The sequence below is a fragment of the Telopea speciosissima genome, chromosome 5, assembly GCF_018873765.1.
Source record: "Telopea speciosissima isolate NSW1024214 ecotype Mountain lineage chromosome 5, Tspe_v1, whole genome shotgun sequence".
In the NCBI taxonomy this organism is placed as follows: domain Eukaryota; kingdom Viridiplantae; phylum Streptophyta; class Magnoliopsida; order Proteales; family Proteaceae; genus Telopea; species Telopea speciosissima.
In genome coordinates this window covers 68,743,657-68,768,954 of record NC_057920.1, presented here as the reverse complement: position 1 = coordinate 68,768,954, position 25,298 = coordinate 68,743,657, and the positions used below count along the sequence as shown (strand labels likewise).

The window sequence follows — 25,298 nt, the reverse complement described above, 5'->3', positions numbered from 1 at the left end:
CTCTAAAAATTCACTATGAAAAATAATATTTGAAAATTAGTTAAGTAGATGGCTGAAAAAAACAGGGGAAGATGTCAATGAACAGAGGCACATGTGATTGAATTTGGCACTGAAAATTGATATGTGGGCAATCCAGACCATCCCTCATCCACCAAAACAGCCATTGTTTTGCCACACCACCCTTCCTGATTCAATTAAGTGTACCACATAGGAAGGCCTTCCTATATGGGCCGTACAAAGATCCTTTTGCTTAAGTTTTAAAGGAATACAATGGCCACACAACACTCTCGACGCTCCTCTCCACTTCATCCATCCCACTTTAATTCTGTGTAAAACATCATCCTCTATACCACTTTCTTTATTTATGGTCGACTCTAGATATCTAAAATAATCACTTTGTGGGACCTCTCTCTCTTCTATTCACCATTTCATTATCCGTCTTAGTGGAGCTAAAGTTACACACTATATACTCCGTCTTCGATCTACTTATCTTAAAACCTCTTGATTCCAAGGTTGATCTCCATAACTCCAACTTAGCATTAATCCCTGCTTGTCTCATCCAACAAAACAATATCATCAACAAAAAGCATACACCACGGAACCTCTTCTTGAATGTTCTTGGTTAAATCATCCATGATAAGCGCAAACAAATAAGGGCTTAGAGCTAAACCTTGACGTAACCCAATTGTAATTGGGAAATCACTACCTTGACCTCCCATGGTTCTCACACTAGTAAGCACACCCTCATACATATCTTTAATTATATCTGCATACTTACTCGCCACCCTTCACTTCTCTAGTACATGCAATATTAACTCTCTAGGGACTCTGTCATATGCTTTTTCTAGATCAATAAAGACCATATGGATTATGGAGATCCTTTTTGAAAACTCTAAATCTTTCCATGAGCCTCTTGAGTAAGTAAATGGCTTCCATCGTGGATTGGTGTTGGCGGCGGAAGTGTGAGACCGGGAGAGGTAAATTACACTCGCAAAGTGTAAGAAAGGCCAACAAGTATGGCCAAAAAAATCGGTATTAAGAAGGGGGAATTTGCGCAACTCTTCTAGGATGCCGAGGGATAGAGAAAAGCTTCAACTCTTCAAGGTTGAAGTGAAAATTCTTCAAGATTTTCAAAGGGGAAAAAACATTAACTCTTCTAGGTTAAAGGAAAAACTCTTCTAGGCTTTTTTAGGGGAAGAACTCTTCAAGGTTCAAAAGGGAGAACTCATCATGGTTCTATCAAAATGCTCAAAACAATTTTCATTAATCAAATTCTAGTCTCTTTTTACAAATAAGATAGGCGGCCTTTTATAGACAATTTAAAAGAAAACCTAAAAACTCCTACAATATCTCAACCATTGATTTTCAAGGGTTGAGATTACATGCTTAATTCCCAAGAAAAATGAAAATTCTAGAAAACAAATAGCTAAAAGTAAATTTCAAGACATAGGGGTTGTTCCAATGTGCCTTGATGCAAGCTCCAAGGTTGAAGTGGATGTCCCAGTAAAGAAGACCTTATAATATTCTTGTTGCTTCTTACGAGAGTTCATAGGAGAATGTGAGCTTTATGGGGAAATGAAGAGACAAAAGGTTCACGAGCTAGACTGTACATGTTCAGTGTAAAAGGCATAACTCCTTCATTTTAGATCCATTTGACCTCATTCCAAAGCCATTGGAATGAAGACTCCAAGATCTACAACTTTTATGTATTGCATTTCTCCAAATTCTCAATGGAAATAATACGAAATATCACTTGAAGTGAAGGCATGTGCAAAGTCATAATTCTGGATTATTCATTGGTCAACTTTGAGTAACCACTTGTTGGCCTTGGGCTTTGGTTCATTTTGGACCAAGAGTTGGTGTTGGACCTTGAGATAATTTTGGGCTTTATGAGCTTTGTAGAAAACTAGAGGTATTTTAGTCTTATATTTTGGGTTTTTGGGGTTTTCTGTTATTTTACATCAGTTTTGTCATTAGTTTGTAAGGTTGTAATAAGTAAGGGGTTAGGGGTAATTTCATATATCCCTAACTACCTTACTTTCTATTTTGTATAAATTAATTAAAGATTGAGAGACTGCCTGCGTGAAGGTATTCTAATTTACCTATCGCAAGCTGCTCTCCTTCTCTCTTGTGGCAACTTCTTCTCCCTCTCTTTCTTCTTCTACTTTCATCTTTCTTCCTTCATCCCTGATGTGATTAGTTTAATTCTGATTTACCACATGGTATCAGAGCTGTACTAATCAATCAAGGGTTCTTCAATCCCTTTCATCTGATTTTCTCCTTCGGTTTCTAGTTTTTTTTTATTTTTTGTGGGTGTGCAGCCACTGATTGCTATTCTGGTTTTCTATGGATTAAAGCCTCCTTATTAATGAATGGAGGGCTGTTTTTGATCTCTCTCGATAGAGTTTGGTTTCTGATGGGAAGACAACCTTGAAGAATTGATCAGATATTGTTGCTGCTAGATTTTTTTTCTCTCGATGGTGATGGTTCTTATTATCACTGGGTGCTAATGGCGTGTGGTTCCTATGCCAATCTGGTTCTTAATGATCTTCTTTAAGGTGGTTTTCATGCTGGTTTGAAGATTCTATCAACTTCTCTCTCTGTTCTTCATATTGGAGAAATCGATCTCAACTGGTTTTTGCTCTCCATATCGATTTTGGTTTTTTTTTTTTTTTTTTTTGGTGAGAATCGATGGTTGCTGCTAGCTGTGTGACTGTGGAGGATTCTTCTACTGTGGTTGCTACTCTTCTGATCTAGTGACCTCCTTCTGTTGTTCTTCGAGGATCTGCTCTCTTGGTGATGTTCTTCTCCAACTCTGTTTAGTTATTTACTGCACTTGCTGGCTTGCTGTCAAACCCGCCCTTGACTGGCTTGGGATTTGAATGAAGGACAGGAACCCTTGACATGGCATCCAAGCACATTGTGGAGTGTTACTCCAGTGATTGAATTTAATGGAGAAACCCCGAGGATGTCCTCCTACATACTTGTCAAAAGATGGATTGCAGACCTTTGTAGTTGTACAGCCCACTGTATAATGTACAGCCTGAGGAAGGTACCATCCCTTGATTCTAGAGCCCTTGGACTTAATCCTAGTTCTAGGCTAAACTAATGATGACCCTCATCACCTTAAATGTTCTAGATAAAGCATTTTTAGACCTAAACATCAATTTGCATGATTGATTTGATGATGAGAACCCAATTCTATACATACATCTTAAATCCTAACATAAATGACAAATTCTGCTAATTTACAGATTGACCTTCTCTTAGTTAAAATGATATAACTCCACCACCCGAACTCCATTTGTGTTGGTTCCAATTTTGTTAGAAACTAGACTCATAGGGCTGCATTTTGTTAGAAGACACCATTACCTAGTTATGTCTCTAAGTTAGTTGAAACTTCATTTCAAGTTGCTGCCAAAATCGGATCCTGCTGTCCTGACAGATTGACCCTTGTATAATAAAAATAACATAACTTCATAATCCAGTCTTCATTTTCTTTGATTCCAGTTTTGCTAGAAACTAGATTCATAGAGCTTCATTTTCTTAGAAGGAACCATGATCCAATTATGTCTCTAAATGAACTGAAATTTCATTTCAATCCAAACAATTCTGCAAATGAATTCTCTGAGCGATACCACTGGGCAATGCACACATCACCCAGAGACATTGCCCAGAGTGGGAAAATGCAGTATTTTAATCAGCAGATGTGTGGGGACCACCCATATTGGCCATGAACACCCTCCATAGGTTGAAGGGAGTCTAGGGAACCACCTCATACCCTTGGACCCCTGAAACACAGCTGGGTTACTATTCACTGGGCTGTCTGGGCAGCTTCTGGCAGCCAAGTGGTGGGCTCGGGTCAAGATCCGAGTGGACCATGGCAAACTACCCCACATGAGGTCCATAATGACCTAACATGAATGTAGGGTCGATCAAGGCACTGTCTATGGTGCAAAACCCAAGAAAATGAGCCTGTTCACGTTCTAAGCATTCTCTGGATGATGTCTCTGGGTGATGTGTGAATTAAAGTGGACTGTTTTGCAGATCTGAGTTTGGGGACATCCACGTATGGACTATAAACAGTGTAAGGAGGTGGAAAATGATTAAAATACCCCTCCTCACATCTGTCCATAATTATGAACACTTTGGGTACCCAAGTGGGCCCCGCAAGGCTTGGAAACCCTGTCTGTGTTGGTCCTGTAGCACTACTGACCTAGGGACTGTGTTGTAAGACTATTGTGACCTAGAAGTCTAGAACCATATACTACAGTGGTAAAATACCATATTGACCCTAAGCCACATTCTCCGGATGATGCATCGGGACATAGGCCTAAAGCCCTGTGCAAGGCCCAGAGAATTCCAAATGATCTTGGACTGAGCACCGAGTCAGACCAGCGAGCCTAGACCAACACTAGGATATCCAAAACAGTTTTGAATAATTAAAATAACACATTTCTGATTTATTACTTAGGATTTGATTCCGTGCTCGAGGTGCACAGCCAGTTACCGGCCGGAACTGAACAAACAACTGAACCGGTATGATCAAACTAAGGTGAGTGGAATTACACCATGAGTGTAGGTGTAACATGACTGATGGGTCATGACAACAACAACAATATTTACTGTCTTTAATTACTTTAAATTGTTTTATATCCTCATTTGAATTCTGAATCTTATCTGATGAACATTGGAAATGGATGATAATGCTTGTATGTGGAATTGCTAGATTAGATGCCGTAGCCGGCTTGGAAATGAGGCCTGTGGTAGCCCGTAGAATGGGATACAGTTGACACCGCCTGACTCATACGATTCCATATAGACATGGGGCTAGAGTTTCATCACCTTTGCTACGCACCCTTGCCAACAGGGGTTAAGGTGTTGGATGCCTGTGAGGACTACCGTATAACCTCGAGCGATATGCCAGGAAGCACCAAAAGGAGAATTATGGCTATAAGCCAAACAAAAAAAAAAGAAAAAGAAAAAGATACTAAGTCGGTTACCTCATAGGATTAATCACAAAGGGCCGGTTGGGCTGACCTTGGGAAGGGATGTTGGAGCCGACTGGTCTTCTCCGACAACTCAATAGGTGTATCGCGGGAAGGGGTAACTAAGCCCGCACCAGGGATACATGTATTGGGGATTGTAGTAGCACTAACCTGCCTTAGTTGTGATGTTAGGTGGCTAATAAATAAAATGAACTGCACCTCATGTAGGACTCATTTGGTTGTGCTTGCATGTGCATGCATGGTTTATATTTCATTCACTGGCTTGATGGAGCTCACACTCTTGTATATTCTCTTTTAGTTGATTTTGCAGGTAAGGGTTTGCCAATGGGCGAGGAAGCTGTTGATGGAATTGTAGATCTTCCTCATCTCGTTGCTTAGCGACGCTTTTGTTATTATTTAAGTTTCTTTCTTTCAAGAAGTGTATTACCAAGATAATGTACTTATTGAACATAAATGGATATGTATATGGTATAACATAGGTATTTGGGATTGTATTATCGATGATATAAATCATCTGTGGGTAGTTCGATCTTCTGTTGCACTCTGATATCCTTTTATTATCTTTTAACCTCATTGTGTGGTTTGTGACGTGTAAGTACTGCTTCTTGATCCTTGGGGATTAGCGGATGTCGTGGGATATCCGGGTCACTTGCCTAAATCCTCCCAGGGGGTGGTTTGGGGTGTGACACTTGCTCTGTGTGGTTATTGTTTGACTTCTGTTGTAACCTTCATTGCTCCTGAATTGGTATTTGTTGCTACTCTCCATATTATTTGTGTGGTTGATGCTCACCTACTGCTGGCATAGTTCGAGAACTCGCGAGATCTCGGCGAGTTTCTCGATTTTTTGAGAAACCGAGACGAGTTGGCATACGAGTTGCAAAAGTGCAACAACTCGACCGAGATCTCGCCGAGTTCTCGAGATCTCGAGAATCTCAACCCAAACTCCTTTATATGAGTGCCAGATCTCGAGATCTTGGTGGAAAATCTTGGTATCCAGACACTTATTTAGGCCAGGAACTAAGACATACACTTATTTATGCCTAATATCATTTAAGTAAATAATACCCCCCTATTCGAATCCAATAAAAATAGTTAAAAAATCAAATTCCAAAAGGAAAAAAAGTCAACCCCCCAGTTCAAGAACAAAAACTGGATTTTCGGCGGTAGGTGCAATTTTCAACTTCTAATGCTGGGGTTTTTCTCAAATTTAAAAATTCCATAAATCTTAATATGGTAAAACATTGCTAAAACCAAAAGTGCGGTAAAATATTCATTTGTTTTGATGTCCAAGAAAATATTTCCATTTAGAGCGATTTTGACAGCATTCGTGCACACCAAATTAAGTTTGACCGGTACATAACTCCTATTTGGACTTTGTTTTTGCAAAATCTGATAGTGCCATTGTGTTTAAATGGCCTAAAATAGGCTGAATACCAAGTTTCAGACCCAAACTAGGTCTAAAACCCACCGAGTTGAGGCTTTGAGTCCGAAAAAAAAAAATGCACCAACTCGGCGAGATCTCGGCGAGATCTCAACTCGACTCGGTTTTTCAAGGGACCGAGTTGGTACCGAGTTCTGAGTTTTAGTACCTTGATTGCTGGATCATCATTCCTGCATTTTTTTGGCACCTGATTTGTTATTGTTGCTGCTGGTTCCTGCTTCTGTCCATCTTATTTGTGTGTTATGGGCGACTCTAAGTCTACTACTACTACCTCTGTTGTTCCACCTTCTTCTGATAATGTGAATGTGACAATTACCTCCATCAAGCTCAAAGGGAGCTCGAATTATTTGTTATGGGCACAGGCTGTGAAAGTGTATATCCTGGCCAAGGACAAGCTTCAATATATTACATCTGATCCACCTTTATCTAGTGACAGTAAGTACAGTGAATGGCAAAAGGAGAATGCCATCACCCTCATTTGGCTATGGAATAGCATGGAACCAGATATAGCCGCTAACATTATGTTTCACACTACAGCCAAAGGTGTCTGAGATGATCTGCAAGATACTCATTCTCAGGAGAAAAGTATGAACCGTGTATACGATTTGTATGAAAAAGATTTTAATATTATTGAGTGGAATTAGTAGAAGAAGAATCGTTAGTGTATAACGTCATATAAATAAGTTTCCCATTTCCCATATTGTGAGGCAGTCCATTCCAGTGCTATTACTTTCGCCTATAGTTTTTATTTTTTATCTTTTTTGTCACAACCTTGACTTGCTCTCATATTTTTCGGACTTCCTACAAAGGTAATTCACTTGCTTACTTGAACAAGTAGTAAGCAACTCTTGTGTGAAAAAGTCGTATATGAGAGTGATAAAAACAGAACAAAGGAAACTCACTATGGTTAGAGAGTCTTAAACATTTTGGGAATACAGGAAATAAGTAGAAAAAGAAGTAATATAAAGAAAAAGAAAAAGAAAAAAAGCGGAAATACCGACGATGTCCGAAGATAAGGAATAAGGTTTCTGTCGTTCTCGGTACGCTCATTTCGGATATTTCTCATTGACCGAGCTCAGAGAATTTCCTTGCTCGGTCGTTCAGGGATGTAAAAGGGTTTCCGCTCCTAAGTTCATCTCTTGGTAGAACAAGGCACCTATACGGTGGGTTCGACTCCCATAACCCCCATGTGGGGAAATATCATGATTGATTGGCAGGACCGAGATCCTTAGAAAAAGTTCGGTTTTTACTAGACCATGGTGTGCTCTTTGACTCAACTTTCTCTAGAGATTTGGAATACTTACGAATTGACCGAAGATATGTACGATGTTCCAGCTCCAGCACTCTTCTAAGTCTCTTCAAGAGTACTATTGTTCTTTTAAGGGCCTGGTTGAGGAGTTGAATTATTTCAGCCTAGTAATCTTCTAAGTCTCTTCAAGAGTACTAATGTTTTATATTGACAAGTTAAAAGCCCAGCGTAATGAGTTCTTTGTCTCCTAGTTTCTGGCTGGGTTAAATTCTGATCACAGGGCCATTTATTGGCTGGTGAGACAGTCCCTACACTGGCTCGTATTGCTGCTCCTACTAAGGCTGATTCCTCCCCCAAGGATAACTCTGATTTTACTGCTGGTCGTGGTCGTGGAAGAGGCCGTGGCACAGGGGGAGGTCGTGATGGTGGTGGTCCTAGTACTGGTGATCTATCAGATGATTGCTCTAATCGACGGTGCACTCATTGTGGTAAATCTGGTCATACTGTTGACTAGTGTTGGGATAAGCATGGCAAGCCAGATTGGTCAACCCAATCAGCCAATCATGCAGTATCTGATGGGAATGCTGATATTGTGACCACTAGTGATTCTCGATCGGGTTCCACTACAGGTGGCAGTTCGTCTAGCACTACTCATCGTGATTAGCTTTCTCAGATATTACGGAAGTTACAAACTCTTGAGGCATCCGTAGAGCATCCTCCATACCTTCCTCTTCCGCTGCTACCCTTGCTCATGCAGGTACATCTGCCTTCTTCTCCACTACTTCTCCCTGCATCATTGACTCTGGGGCCTCTGCTCATATGACTGGTGAATCTACCTTGTTTACATCCTTTTCGAATAACTGGGATTCTTCATCTGTCATATTAGCAAATGGATCTGCTGCTCCTGTTAATGGATCTGGTACAGTCACTCCCACCTCTTCCATTAGTCTTTCCTCTGTTGCATGTTCCTCAATTTCCATTGAGTTTTCTTTCTGTTAGTCAGCTTACTAAAGCTTTCCACTATTCTGTGACATTTTTCCTACTCATTGTGTTTTTCAGGATCTTCACATGAGGAAGACGATTGGTGTAGGGCATGAAAAGGATGGGCTGTACTATCTTACCTGTGGTGCTGCTACTTCCTCCGTTGCTGCTGCGTTTGTTGGTGGGGTGACTCCCTTCCAGTGGCATTGTTGTTTGGGTCATTTATCTTTAGCTAGGTTACAGTTATTATTTTCATTTTTTAAGTCTGTGTCTAGGATAGAGTGTGAACCTTGCAAGTTGGGAACACACCACCGTGTCTTTCCCTTCTTGATCTGTGGCTCGTAGTTCGTCTCTATTTGCTTTAGTCCATTCGAACATCTGGGGTCCCTGTCGTGTCAAGAATAAATGTGGTTTTATGTATTTGTCACATTCGTGGACGATCATTCCCATCATACCTGGTTGTATCTCCTGAAGGATCGTTCCGAGTTGTTATCTATATTCCAAGAATTTTATAATGAAATAAAAACTCAGTTTGGTGTGTCTATTAAAGTTTTTCGTTCTAATAATGCATTGGAATATGTACAAAATGAAATTTCTGATTTTTGTGTTGCCCATGGCATGATTCATCAGACTAGTTGTTCCTACACTCCACAACAAAATGGAGTGGCTGAACGCAAAAATAGGCATCTTCTTGAGGTAGCTTGTGCAATCATGTTCCATATGCATGTCCCAAAGCTTTTTTGGTGTAAAAGTGTGTTGACTGCTTGTTATTTGATTAATCACATGCCCTCTTCTATTCTTGCCGATAGGTCCCCTTTTTCCATTGTTTTTCCGGGCACTCCCGCTTTTGCTTTACTCCCTCGTGTTTTTGGATGTGTGTGCTTTTTGCATAACTTACATGTCTCCACTGACAAGTTTGTTCCTAGGTCTACCAAGTGTATTTTCCGAGGTTATTCTCGTACCCAGAAAGGGTACAAGTGTTATGTCCCTATCTCTTCTAGATATTTTGTGAGTATTGATGTCACCTTCTTTGAGGGGAGTTCTTACTTTTCTCAGGCTACGTTGTCCTCTGAGGACGAGTGGCATCCTATTGTGCCACCTCCTATTCCTACCTTAGTACCATTTTCCCCTCCTTGGCAGGTGTATCAGCGTTGGGACAAGACAGCAGCCCCGCATGAGATTCCTACTGTTCTAGTGGTTTCACCCCCTCCACTTGCGTCCTCCTCTAGTGAAGCTCCGTCTACTTCCTCATTTGACAACTTACCAGTTGCTTTGCGGAAAGGTACACGTTCCTGTACACAGAAATCTAATACCCCATTGACAAGTTTGTGTCCTTATCTCATCTGCCGCCTTTAGTCCATAATTTTGCCTTGTCATTATCTGCTTCTACAGTGCCTAAAAGTCACACTGAGGCCCTTCGTATTCCTAGCTTGAAGGTTGCCATGGATACTAAAATGGATGCCCTCTTGACCCATGACACCTGGACTCTTGTTGATTTGCCACCTGGGAAGGACCTTGTCAAGTGTCGTTGGGTTTACACTATTAAGTATCTTCTTGATGGTTCTGTTGAGCAGCTCAAAGCCCATCTGGTTGCCAAAGGATATTGTTAACAAAACAATTAATGTGCAATTGTTTGAATGATCAATGTGATCAAGCAAGCCTTGTATTTATAATATCAAAGAGTACATGAAAAAGACAGAAATACCCCTAGCTTAGCCGACTTAACTAGGTAGTACATAAAACATAAAATAAACCCCAAAAAGGACCAGCAATACTCCCCCTCAAGTTGGAGCAAAAATGTCAATCATGCCCAACTTGGATAAATTAGGATGAACATCTTTCCAAGCAGTCCCTTGGTGAATATATCAGTAATCTGATCAGTAGACTTCACAAAAGGAACACAAATCAGCCCTTCTTCCAATTTTTCCTTGATGAAATGTCTATCCACTTCAACATGCTTGGTACGATCATGTTGTACCAGATTATGTGCAATGCTGATTGCTGCCTTGTTGTCACAGTACAACATCATAGGGAGACAAATAGGAACACTAAGGTCATGTAGCAAACCTTTCAGCCAGAGCATCTCACAAATGCCTTGTGCCATAGCACGGAATTCTACTTCAGCACTAGAACAAGCCACCAAATTTTGCTTCTTGCTACGCCAAGTGACAAGATTGCTACCTACAAAAGAACAATACCCAGAGATAGACTTGCGATCCAGAGAACCAGCCCAATCAGCATCAGTGTATGCCTCTATCCATAGGTGATCATGAGGAGCCAGGAGAATGCCTTTGCCTGGAACTGACTTCAAGTAGTGAAGAATACGAAGAACAACCTCCATGTGGGAAGAGTAGGAATCATGCATGAACTGACTCACAGTACTCACAACAACAGCAATGTCAAGACGAGTGTGTGAGAGATAAATCAACTTCCCCACTAGTCTTTGGTACCGGTCTTTATCAACAGGATAACCCTCCTTTTCTCTAAGGCGAACATTAGCATCCATAGGAGTATCTGAAGGGTGACATCCTAACAAACCAGTTTCAATCAATAAATCTAGGACATACTTCCTTTGGGAGAGAAATATGCCCTTAGAAGATCTGGCAACTTCAATCCCAAGAAAGTACCTTAGCTTTCCTAGATCCTTAATCTCAAACTCCTGTCCAAGAAATGTCTTCAAACGGCTGATCTCATCACCATCATTGCTAGTGATCACAATATCATCAACGTAGACTATGAGAACAGTGATGATCAGTATTACTCTGCTTGTAGCCCACAAAAATCATGGCCTTGTGAAACCAGCCAAACCATGCTCGAGGTGATTACTTCAGCCCATAAAGTGCACGCTTCAATCTACACACTTTGCCTTGGTTTTTGGCGTAAGAGAACCCAGGTGGAATGTCCATATGCACCTCCTCATCAAGCTCTCCATTGAGAAAAGCATTCTTCACATCCAGCTACTGTAAATCCCATCCAAGATTGACTGCACAAGAAAACAAAACTCGGACAGTATTCAGTTTTGCAACAAGGGCAAAGGTCTCCTGGTAATCAATCCCATATGTCTGAGTGAACCCTTTTTGCCACGATTCGTGCCTTATATCTATCCACAATGCCATCCACCTTCTGTTTCACTACAAACACCCACTTGCATCCAACAGTCCTTTTCCCTAGTGGAAGAACCACAAGCTCCCATGTGCAATTTTTTTTCAAGGCTTCCATTTCTTCCATCATTGCCGCCTTCCACTTTCCATCTGAAAGAGCTTCCTGCCAATTTTGAGGAATACGAACAGAAGAAAGAGAAGAAACAAAAGCACGAAAAGATGGAGAAAGGGAATCAGAAGAAACAACATGAGATATAGGGTATTGATTCCAAGCCCTAATACCTTTGCGAACAGCAATAGGTAAGTCAAGAGAAGAAGTATTACCAGATGGAGAAGTAGGTTTTGGATCCGAGGTTGGCAACTGGACGGGTACTTGTGTTATAGTGGATTGAAGTTGCTTATGTCTGGTTCGGCTCTTTGCATAAACCTTCAAATTTGATGCATCAATCCTCTGCTGAAATTCACCAATGGTTTTCTGGACTGGAGTGATCTCCCCCTGAGCAGGAATTTCGGTAATCTCCCCCTGTGTAGGAACATCTCCCCTTGAAGAAGAGGAAGGGACCAGAGTAGGAACCTCCCCCTGTATAGGAACATCTCCTCCTGAGGAAGAGGGAGGAATAAGAACAGGAGGAGCAGGAATAGGAGCAAACTCATCATGCACATCCCTAAGGGGGGGGGTCTATGGTCAACACATCTTCATTAGAACTCTCCCCCTGAAGAGGTGGGGACGAATAATAGGAGAGTCTCATGAAAGATCACATCCATACTGACCATGGTACGTTGGGTAGGAGGATAATAGCATTTGTACCCCTTTTGGGTAGCAGAGTAACCTAAGAAAATGCAGCGGAGACCACGAGGCTCAAGTTTACCAGGGGATTTAGTATCCCTAGTATAACAAACATAGCCAAACACCTTAGGGGGAACAATAAAGGAAGAAGAGCCATGTAAGAGCTCAACAAGGGACTTGGAGCCAAGAACCCGAGTAAGTAGCCTATTAATTAAATAAGTCGCAGTGAGGACAGCATCCCCCCCCCCCCCAATAAAAGGATGGAACATGTCGGGCAAACATAAGTGCTCTAGCCACCTCCAAGAGATGGCGATTTTTTCTCTCAGCCACACCATTTTGGTCTGGAGTAGCAAACACAGCTGGTCTGATGGAGAATCCCATGGGCAGCAAGGTATTTTTGGAACCGACCTTCTATATACTCTATCCCAAGACTTTGAGAGTGGCATTAAATTGGGTCTGAACCATCATATGAAAATGCTGAAAAAGGAAAAAACCTCATTTTTTGTGTGCATCAGGTAGACCCAAGTGGATCTAGAATAACAGTCTATGAATGTGACAAACCACCGATGACCAGAAATAGAGACTTTACGACGAGGATCCCACACATCAGTATGAACTAAGTGAAATAGGGAAGAACTTCTTTTATTAGAAACAAGATAAGTTGAACGTGTTTGTTTGGCCAAGACACAAGCCTCACAAAAAAATCTTCCTTATTACAATGTTTAACCAAAGCTGGAAATTAATGGGATTAAGTTCCTAAGGGGGATGTCCTAATCTATAATGCCATTGGTGTAATTCAGAGGAGAAAGAAGAAGGCTGACATAGTTGGGAAGTTAATGCTCTTGGAGAAAGAAGTCCATCATCAAGTAGGTACAATCCACCATGCACTTTACCCGATCCAATCGTCTTCCCCGATTCTAGTTCTTGAAAAACACAATGAGTTGGAAAAAAAAGTCACTTTATAATTCAGGTTTTTAATAAGATTACTAATAGAGAGAAGATTAGTAGTGGAATTGGGAATATGCAAAATAGAGGACAAGGTAAGAGAAGGGGAGCAGCTAATGGATCCTTTTCCAGAAACTGATGAAAGGGAGCCATCAGCCACTTTGACTTTATCCTTGCCAGAAGTAGGGGAATAGGTATGAAAAAGGCTAGAAGAAACTGTCATGTGATCAGTGGCACTAGAATCTATGATCCACGGAGTGGGGACAATCAATGCACAGTGACCAGCAAAGAAAATACCTGAATGGGCAAAGTGGGAACCCGATGGAGTGGAGTAACCGGCAAGAAGAGATGTAGCAGAGGCAGCGGAAGTCTATAACACACGCCTGAAAGCCTATAATTTTTCCTGGGAGAGACCATGTTCAGCAGTGGGGGCTATAGCTACACTTTCAGTGTGATTAGCCTTGTTTTTAGTTTTAGCATGAGCAAGTTTGGCCTCAAAATCAGAGGCTTCCCATGTAATTTCCAGAAATTGGCCTTAGTGTGATATCATTTATTGCAATGGTTACACTTTACAGGCTCTTTTGTCGAATCAGCCGAAGCAGTACCCTCAGATGGAGGAATAGGGCTGAAGCCAGCACCTTGTAAAGCTGATCTCTCAACCGTAGGAGTGAACAACATGGCAGCCCGACGGGTCTCCTCAGTGTAAACAAAAGCAAAGGCCTGCTCCAATGTTGGGAAAGGTACTCGACCAAGAACTTGCACACGAATTGGATCGTATTCAGCATTAAGACCAGCTAAAAAATCATAAACACGAATCTAGTCCACATATTTGCGATAGGCAACAATGTCCACAGCGGTAGAGGGCTAGAAACGAGAGTCCAATTGTTGTCATAAGCTCTTGAGGGCAACATAATACTTAGAGACAGACAACTCCTTCTGTGTAGTGGCATGGAGGGTCTTACGGATCTCATAAACTTGAGCATCATTCCCGAATTGTCCCTAGGTTTCCTTGGCAGCAGTCCATATTTGTGTAGCTGTTTCAAGGAGAATATACTGACTAGAGAGGTCAGGTTGCAAGGAGTTCAATAAGAATGACATAACCATAGCATCATTAGCAATCCATCGAGCTTGAAGGGGACCTTCATCAGGGGGCTGTGTAGAGGTGCCAGTAAGATGTCCAGTAAGTCCTCTTCCAGGCACAATCAAAGAGAGAGATCTGGCCCACATTAAGTAATTGGTACCATCTAATTTAATAGCAGCAGCATAAGGAAGGAATTCAGTCATGGACTGACCATCACCCCCAGAGGTAGCTGTGGTAAGATCAAACATCATGGAGGTAGCCAAGCAAATAGCAAATCGATATGGGCAAATCGATCAAAAAATTGGAGAACTTGATATCTTAAAAAATCTGCAACAGAAGGGGCTGGAATTGGAGTCGAGTGCACTAATAGGATAGGGAAAGTGTAGAAAACCTAGGACCCGTAACCAATAACCTAGAGAAGAAAAGAGAGGAGAAGAGTAGCTGCAAGGGGAGGAGCCGTATGTGTTAGTTTGCTTCCTCCCTCAAGTATCTTATTTATAATAAAACCATTACAATCATAAAAGGAAAAGGAAACTACACCTAATCTAAAATAGGTAACTAACTTAGACTTGGAAACTGACTCCTAACTCCTAACAATTAAAGACATAAAACAATAAAGGAAACCATAATGGACTCAAACACAATAGGGACACCCCCCCTATCGTGGTACACTTCTCAACACTCCCCCTCAAGCTGGAGTATACAAATATCAAAAGAAAGGCTCCATCTTGGACTAAAAAGAATAGAAAATCAAATTCACACCAGTCTTGAATAGTAGTTGTAGACTTCAGTGAGCACAGAGGAAACTCCAATAAAACCAATAGAAATATCAGCCCAAGCACTGGACGATAGATAACATCAACCGCAATCCAAAAACAGCAGATAGATAACGATGACAGATGTTCTCCAATAATTGCGGAACTTGATTTCTAATAAGAGAAGACTCGATCTGCAAAGTAAGAATCAATTCAATCGTACAAAGTGGAATTTTCCTATCGATCTTCAAAAAACACTATATCATGCTTAAAGATGGAGGGCAGCAACTTCGGAGTTTCCCTTCAAAAGTAAAAAATCTTCACTGAAATAAATCTTAAGAAATCTTCACCGAAATATTCTTGAGAAAGGTAAGACTCTTCAATTGATGACTTGGGCAGAGCAGATATGCAAATAGTAATATCCAATTCCAATCTCCCCCTCACGTGTAGCATTACACATGAACAAATAATGGCCAATAATCAACATCGCAAAGCACGGGCATCACAATAAATCCCATAAACAAGAGAACTACAAATAACAGCCGTAGATATAAAAGAATCCCAATATCAGTTTCTAACCTCCCCTCATTGGAGCCAACAACCACCATGCAAGGTCCAACCTTCAAAGAAGTACAAATCCCACGTGTTCGGGGCCCACCTGGGCAACTATACTTCAAGAATTTTGAAGAAATGTCGGAATTAAAAGAGCAATGGCAGTTTGGTAAATGACCAGCATCTCAATAATTTCCAATCTCCCCCTCAAAACAAACTCCATCCTTAATGTCATGTAAGTACCAATTTGCCAAAAAACAAATTGATGTGATCTGGGGCCCACCATAGCAATAATATGGCACATATGTATACCCAATGGCAATTCTGTAATTACATCATGCAATCTCCAATTGATGTGGAACTGGGTCAAAATACCCAATTTCGTTCGGGATGGACCCATCCAAGTATACAATAGGCAATAACAAGAGGTAATGGCAGAACTGTAATTTAAGTGAAATCCATACATATGCATACGCAAGGCCAAATTTAAGGAAGGAGTGGCAATCTGGTAATAAATCAGAATTTGCAAGGGGGCTATGGGTAATTGAAGAAGCAGTGGGACATAATGGGAATTAAAATTACTGAAAGGGGACTAAATTGGAAAATAAATCAACCCCCTAATAGAAAGGGTAAACTAGGAAGAGGAAAAGACTAATGGCAATATGTAATTTAGGAAAGACTAAAGGGTAATAAGATAAGTGGGAAAAACAAAATAAATAAAAGAAAGGAAGAAGAATCACGAAAGGGAAAGATGGACCTTAAAAAGGTAATGTGGCTGTCTTTTAAACCTAGTCAGTCACGTTATGTTCAAGGAGTTGCTGGTGGACTTTGCAAAAACCAGGAAGAAGAATATTGTGGCCTGTCTTCCTCCTCCGGCAAACCAGCAGTGAGATAAGGAGCAAATCGATACCAACAATCGAGGCAAAAATCAGCACATGAAGCTATCGATAACAATATCAGGCAAATCAAGAGGCAGAAACTGATTCTTCGATCAGAAACAGCAGCAGCTCATGGAGAAAAGTAATTAAATCTCCAAAAACTCAGATCAGAAAGCAGGGAAAGGAGGAGGCGGAACAAAAGCTGCAACTTCAACCTCTCTTCAACCAATTCCAAGAACCAGCCACAAGAGGAAAACGAGAACCAGCAGCCAACGGATCTGGTTCAGATACGGTAGATCAAGATGCAGCAGGTCTTCTACTTTTTCGATCTGCAAATCAATAGCATCAAAGAAAAACCAGCAGAAACCAGGAGTAGCAGAAGGATATCAATTAGCAGAAAACTTCGATCATGAACAACAATAGAACATCAACAGATCAGCAAATACCATCACCAAACAAAAGCAGGTCCTTCAATCTCCTCTGATAGCGAAAGCAACCCACATAGTAAAATATTGAGTAGTCGTACGACATGATTTTAGAAGCAGAGATCATGAGAACAAATGACAACAATATATGATAGCAACATCAGAGATATTGATTCAGCAGCCAAGTTATTGACTCAGATCGCAACTTGTGATAGTAGCATCGGAATAGAACGAAAATAAATATCGATGGAGCACAAACCAACCTGTAGCAGATGTCTTCATCAATCGAATGTAGCAAATCAGTAACTCAGTATATGAAACCCTAGTTCTTCCTCTTTTATGAACTAGGGTTTCTTACTTCAAACTAAAAACCCAAATCGACTCTCAAAACTGCTATTACGGAGATAATCAGGTATTGGTTACAACAGCTCTGATACCATGTAGAAACCGCTTCCTCTAAAATGTCGACCTTGTAGGAAAGGGAGGAAACAATATGTATATCAAACAGGAGTTCTAACACGGCGGACTATCCAAAGGAGGACACAGGTGGATAAATAATTCAACACCTGCCCGCTCCCAGGGGGACTCGATACCGTGACCCCTGCCTGCTTTGATACCATGTAGAAAACCTAGGACCTGTAACCAATAACCTAGAGAAGAAAAGAGAGGAGAAGAGTAGCTTCAAGGGGAGGAGCCGTATGTGTTAGTTTGCTTCCTCCCTCAAATATCTTATCTATAATAAAACCATTACAATCATAAAAGGAAAAGGAAACTAAACCTAATCTAAAATAGGTAACTAACTTAGAGTAGGAAACTGACTCCTGACTCCTAACAATTAAAGACATAAAACAATAAAGGAAACCATAATGGACTCAACCACAATAGGGACACTCCCCCTATCGTGGTACACTTCTCAACAGAAAGCTTCCCTCCAAATATCTTCACAATCAAATGGCTGAAACCCTAAGATCGATATTGTGTCAGGGTTTTCAAAACCCTGACAATTGAGATCAATATAGGGAAAAAAGCTTGAACTTGTGAGGTCTTCAACTGTAGATAAAAGAACTTGATAGATGCTATCCAAAGCCTGCTCATGGAGCTCCAAAGTGAACAATCAATCCCCCAAATATATATAAGATTGATTTTCAAAAAAAGAAGCAGTCCAAAAAATCGTAGAAGAGGGGAGGCAGCAGCTATCGAAGAAAAAGTATTTAAATCATCTAAAATGAGGTGAGATGGAGGGCAGTATCTAGATCATAATATGATCACCTCATTAGTGCTGCCCTTGAAGGATGGAGAGAACCAAGGAGAGAAGAAGAAGAGAGTTCGAGAGAGAAAGGAAGGATGGAGAAGGTGGTGTAAAAATTTTTTGTATAACCTAAATCAAAGAACCTGCCTCTGATACCATGTTAACAAAACAATTAATGTGTAATTGCTTGAATGATCAATGTGATCAAGCAAGCCTTGTATTTATAATATCAAAGAGTACATGAAAAGACAGAAATACCCCTAGCTTAGCCGAGTTTACTAGGCAATACATTAAACATAAAATAAACCCCAAAAAAGGACCAGAATACGCCCACGGTATTCTTGTGTACATTATTCAACAGATATACCCAGACTTAAGGAGTTGATTATTTTGAGACGTTCTCTCCTGTTGCCCGGCTAAATTCGGTGTGTTTAATTATTTCTTTGGCGGTGAAATTTGATTGGCCATTGTATCAGCTTGACATTAAAAATGCCTTTTTGTATGGTGACTTGCAAGAGGAAGTTTATATGGAGCAACCTCCAAGGTATGTTGCTCAGGGGGAGGATCGTACACGGGTTTGTAAACTACGGAAGACTATCTATGGTCTCAAACAATCGCCCAGAGCGTGGTTTGAGAAATTCAGTACTACGGTGATGTCTTATGGCTTTTCACAGTATTATTCCGACCACTCGGTGTCTGTCCGCCGCCGAGATGGTAAGGTGGTTGTCTTGGTCGTCTATGTAGACGATATTATTATTTCTGGTGATGATGAGGCAGGTATTGCAGAGATAAAAACATATTTACAGCAGCATTTTCAGACCAAGGATCTAGGTGATCTTCACTATTTTCTTAGCATTGAAGTTGTGAGAAGTAGGAAAAGTGTCAATTTATCTCAAAGGAAATATGTATTGGACCTTCTATCTGACACTGGCATGCTTGCTTCAAAGCCAGTAGATGTTCTTATGGATCCTCATCAGAAGTTTGGGGTAGATGATGGTGATCTCCTTAAAGACGTGCACCAGCACAAAAGTTTGGTTGGGAAGCTAATCCATCTTCCAGTTACTAGACCAGACACTTCCTTTGCAGTGGGTGTCCTTAGTCAGGTTATGCAGTCTCCTCGGAAGGCTCATTGGGATGGAGTTGTTCGTGTTCTTCGCTATTTGAAGGGTGCTCCTGGTAAAGGGTTGATTTATCGTCCTCATAGGCCTATGGATCTTGTTGCTTTTTCCGATGCTGACTGGGCTGGTTCGGCCAGTGATCGTCGCTCGACTACAGGGTATTGTACTTTTGTTGGGGGTAATCTGGTTACGTGGCATAGTAAGAAACAGACTACAATTGCCAGGTCAAGTGCTGAAGCGGAATATAGAGCTATGGCTCATACTACTGCAGAGTTGATGTGGCTCAGGTCTCTTCTTCTTGAGATGGGTTTATCTGTGTCGGTGCCCATGAAGATGTATTGTGATAACCAGGCAGCCATATACATTGCGAGCAATCCAGTCTATCATGAACGGACCAAACATATTGAAGTGGACTGTCACTTTGTTCGAGATGTTGTGCTAAAAAAACTTGTTGAAACCCCATTTGTTTCATCCACGAATCAGCTAGCAGTTATGTTCATCAAGTCACTTTTTGCTCCTAGTTTTCGCACCTGTTGTAACAAGCTAAGCATGGGAGACCTCTGTGCTCCAGATTGAGGGGGCGTGTTGAAAACTAGGGGTATTTTAGTCTTATATTTTGTGTTTTGGGGGTTTCCTGTTATTTTACATCAGTTCTGTCCTTAGTTTGTAAGGTTGTAATAAGTAAGGGGCTAGGGTAATTTCATGTATCCCTAACTACCTTACTTTCTATTTTGTCTAAATTAATTATATATTGAGAGACTGCCTGCGTGAAGGTATTCTAATTTACCTATCGCAGGCTGCTCTCCTCGCTTGTGACAACTTCTTCTCCCTCTCTTCTTCTTCTTTCATCTTTCTTCCTTCACCCCTGATGTGATTAGTTTAATTTTGATTTGCAACAAGCTTGAATGGGCTGATGTCGGCCCACACAGTGGAGTTGGGCTGACTGGCTGAGGTCTTCAAGATGCGGGCTGGGCCTGCATCATGGATCTACCTGGCATAAATCCAAATTGGTTCTCCGAGATAGTAGTTTCTCTTGTCAAGTGGGTTTCAATAACCCTCTCCTATAATTTCATAGTACGATTCATCAATTAATGCCTCTATAATTGTTGCAGCTCTAAATATCAACTTTATTTTTGTAGGTTGGGACCATAATGCTTCTCCTCCATTCATCTGACATTTTCCTTGTGTGCTGGTTAGCCAAGATAAACCACAAACCCCTATGTTATTCCATAATTCTATTGGGACCACAAATACGATCTCAAGCAACCAAGTAATGAGTCACATATATAAAAAGAAACAAAGAAAATAAAAGAAAAAGAATAAGCCGCCAGATCTCAGTTCCTCGTGCTTGCTGCCTCTGCTGGAACAATGATGAAGACCTGAACCATCTCTTCTTTGATTGTCCTATTGCAACTGCAATCTGGAAGGGTGTGCTCCTTAAATGCTGGCCTATTCGAAGACGTATTCTTCCCTTCGCTAGAGAATGGATTTGGATTGATATGACTTTCGCTGGCTCCTCTACTTGTGACGTGGTCGGGAAGATGGCTTTCTGTGCTACTCTCAACCATATTTGGATGGAGCGTAATTTGAGAAAATGGACCTCCAACTCTCGGCCTTTCCAGAAGATATGGGATTCCATTTCCATTGAAATTAAAGCAAAGCTATCTTTACTTCCCCCCTCTACTTGTAAAGACACCCCTAGGAACAGGACCATTGTTCAGTCCTGGGGTCTCTCAAATGTCTCCTTGGTTGCTCCAGCTAATGTTTAGGCTGGCTGGTTGGGCTCTTCCTCTTTAGGGCCTTTTGTAAATTCTTTGCTTCTTCTTTTGGTAATGAAATTCTTATTCACCCAAAAAAAAAAAGTCCCCTCAAAATAAATCTGTGGTCCCACAAAGCAACAAATTCTAGTAGAGTTCCAATTGAAGAGTCACGTAGAAATGTAGAATAACCAACACTACCTCCTTTAAGTTGTGGTTTTAAAGCTCAACTATTGGATAGGAGAGCAAAAAGGGGCAGAAATTACAATCCAAGAAGACCTAAATTCAGGAAATCCAGAGAAGGATATGGTGACCATACCCATGCAAGTAAGGCCTCCAAAATTGTTCCAATAGTCCAGAAAGCTGAAAAGACAACCATCCAAGTACCTCTGCTTGGAGCAGGAATAAACTCCAAAAACCAGGATGCAAGCACAGGGCCACCTCCCAAACCAATACCAACCAAACAACGAACAATGATCAATGAAATATAATTTGGGGCGAAAGCACTAAGGAAACCAGCTCCGAAAGTAACTACTGCAGTAATGACGAATCCCTTCCTGAAGAAAAAGAGGAAAGCAAGTTGCAAAATGAAGTATAGTGTAATAAAAAAAAGTTAGATGATAATGTTTCTTAAAAAAGAAAGGGGGGCGTACCCAGTGCACGAGGCTCCCGCCACTGCGGGGTCTGGGGAGGGTCATTATATACGCAGTCTTACCCCTGCTTTCGCAGAGTGGCTGTTTCCAGACTCGAACCCGTGAATGGAGCAACCTTTACCGTTGCACCAAGGTCCACTCTCTCAAAAAAGAAAGATGGAACCCAGAAAATTTTCATACAGAGTTCTACACAGTATCAAGGAGTGAATAGCTATAATATAAGCAGTCCAAATCAGGTAAATCTTATTAATGCACAAAAAGTAAACAATAATATCTTCCCAAAAAGTATCGAGCAAATCAAAATATCAAATAGAATTTTTTTTAAATCTAGAAATTGAATATGACAACATCAGAAGAGACTGGAGAGTTTTGAAACAAGAGGGATGGATTTCGACCTTGCTTTTATTCGTAAGCTAATCTGACTAATGCATATATCTCATGAGGAAATCAAACAGCCAAAATTTTTAATCTACAAATTCAATATGACAAGCAGCAGAAGAGACTAGAGAGTTTTTGACTGCTCACACTCATAAGGAGCAGTGGCAGGCATTGCAGTATAACTAGCTAAAGTTTTTTTTTTTTTTTTTTTTTCACGAGGCTCCTGCCGCCACTGCGGGGTCTGGGGAGGGTCATAATGTGACACCGATTAAATTTGAAATTAGGCAAAGTGTCATGCATGCGTAAAATCTTGATGGTGTGATCACATCATAAATGGAATCCAGGAAGTAATTTATGCAAGGACCACACAGATCATGGTTGACAATCGATATGCTCAATGGATAAAAAGAAAAGATGTCAACCATATAAACCAGATGCCAGTGTTTTAAAACTGAAGAAAACATAGCTGACATCCAAGTGGAATAAGTTAGCGAAGATCGATAAAAAAATTTATTATTAAAATGTTACTATAATTAGTGATTTATAAATTTAATTTTTACTTATAAATACTTACATAAGCACAAGTCCACTCTAGTTTTTTTTTAAGCAACAGATGCAGAGAGTTATTGATAAGAAAAAAGAATACAAGCAGGCCAAAAGACACTCCCAAAAAGGCCAAAAGACTTGCAACAATCAACAAATGTAGCATAGTATTCTCAAAGTCGAGCAAGAAAACTTTCGAGATTTGACATAACACCCAGTGCAAAATCCAGTCTGTGATTAGTAAGCTTGTTTGTTTTATATCATATCAATAAAGGTGAAAGACTGACTGGAGAAAGTGGTCTACGATCACCGGGGGAGGGATTTTATAGTTGCCATATATATGTGTATATAAAATTGAAGAGATTTATGGGCCATCACTTGGTCTCGGTAAAAAGCCTCAGCAACTACTCTGCAAAAAATGCCGAAGGTTAGGACAGACTCCAGTCCACCCCTCCCAGGACCCTGCAAAAGCAGAACTTGCCATCAACCCGCTAAACATTTCCCACCTAACTTTGAGGGGGGGGGAGTGAAGAAGAGGGCAGGGATTTCCTTGTCTAATACCATGAGAATTTGAAAAATAAGTCTAGAGAAACACACCGTATAAACACAAGCACAGATCCAACTATCCCATTTTATTCCCGCTATACTTTTACATGATAAGTTGTGAGAAAGTCATTTGAGGTGGCATGACATGTGCAACGGATGCCTTAAGAATGATCTAGTACGGAGGAGTGATTTGATTCAGATTGAAGGAACTAAAAGAGCCAGAGGTATGCCAAAAAATAATCTAGGAGAAGTGATGAAGGAAGACATGCATATCTTAGGACTAGTAACAAGTATGGGTTTGAATAGAGCTGCTTGGAGAAAAAAGATCCATGTAGCCGATCCCATTTAATTGGGATAAGGCTGAGTTGAGTTGAGTATCCTTTACCTTTTACCTTTCAAGCTTCAAGGGTTTAGAATTTGCCCTTTAGTTTTTACCATTTTAGCTTAGCCATTGAAACTGGTTACCAATCAACTAATGGGTTTTCTGCCCATCATAGAAAAGTTTTATCTTACCATTTTCTGATGTTTTAATCACAACTCAGAAGCTGATTTGATATGCTCTGCACAATGGGAGCCTCACGAATGTATAGTATTATACCCCAAGATTCAAAACTCTCGTTGTGCAGCTTGTGCTACAACCAACTTTATACTTTCTACTTTTTTTTCTTCTCTTATTCCACTATTAAACTCTCCATACAAAACAATCACAGCCACTCCATTTAAACTGCAAAGTTGAAGGAGAATTCAGTCATTTCTAACAGCTGGAAGTCTGACCAGCACCCATGAGTTTCATAGAAATGTGATACACAGGGCATGGTTACCTGAAGGGATGTGTGTCTACTCTATAGTGCATCTGTCAGTTAGAAACTAGGTATGGATCGGTTCTAACAAGGAAGAAGGTGTAAGAGCTTGGAAAGGAAGAAGAAGCAGAAGAAGAAGAGATGAGAAGGAAAAATCGTGGGAGAGTAGCTTGAGGGCTTTTCTCACCTATTTGATTCATTAGTAATATTCTTGGAATTACATATGCCTCCCTAGGGAGGTAAAGGGTAAAAAATAACAAAAAAGAAAATTATAACTCAATATGACTTACAATAAACTAGTGACTAAAGTACCCCTAATACATAAATTCTATCATTCCCCCTCAAACTGGAAAATAAATATCATACATTCCCAGCATGCACAAAAGGGTACTGAACTGGTTATAGGGGTGTCAATAAAACCCGGCTGGCCCGAACCCGCCCTGAGCCCGGCCCGGACCCAACCCTGATTTTTCAACCCTGAGGGCGGGTTTGGGTTTAGTTATAGTCTAGCCCTGGCAGGGTCGGGTCAGGTCAGGGTTTAGATCCCGGGCTTAGCCCAGCCCGGCCCGGCCCAACCCGACCCTGTATTAATTATAAGTATATAATATTGCATATATATTTTTTTTTTTTTTTTTTTTTTTTTTTATTTTTTTTTTTTTTATTTTTTTTTTTTTGGTCTAATATTTATTTTTATATATAGCCTAATAAAAAAATTAAAAAGCAAAAGATAAAAAAAGCCCTAAAGGCACATGGGATTACAGACAAAATCAGGGTCAGGGTCAGGGTCAAGACAGGGTCAATCAGGGTCGGGTCGGGTCAGGAAAAACCCTGGCAGGGTCGGGTCGGGTCAGGGTTTAGGTTAAGGCCTTTAGGGTTGGGTTAGGGTTTAGGGCAAGCCCGGCCCAACCCGACCCATTGACACCCCTAACTGGTTAGGAATGAGACCTTTGGTGAAGATATCTGCCACTTGATCAACTGTCTTCACAAAGGGAGTACAAATGCAACCTGAGTCATCAAAGAGCCTATCGACCTAAATGTGCTTCATTTGGT

General features: G+C 40.8%; 1 protein-coding gene across 1 annotated transcript in view; it reads right to left on the bottom strand.

The window, feature by feature from the left end:
- The window catches only part of LOC122662429 (organic cation/carnitine transporter 7), a 58,521-nt gene that overhangs the window by 4,565 nt on the left and 28,658 nt on the right, over positions 1 to 25,298 (bottom strand). The window contains exon 3 of the mRNA XM_043858059.1: positions 21,648 to 21,885. Within this exon, the coding sequence (XP_043713994.1) occupies positions 21,648 to 21,885 (238 nt within the window). The remainder of the gene's footprint in view (positions 1 to 21,647; positions 21,886 to 25,298) is intronic.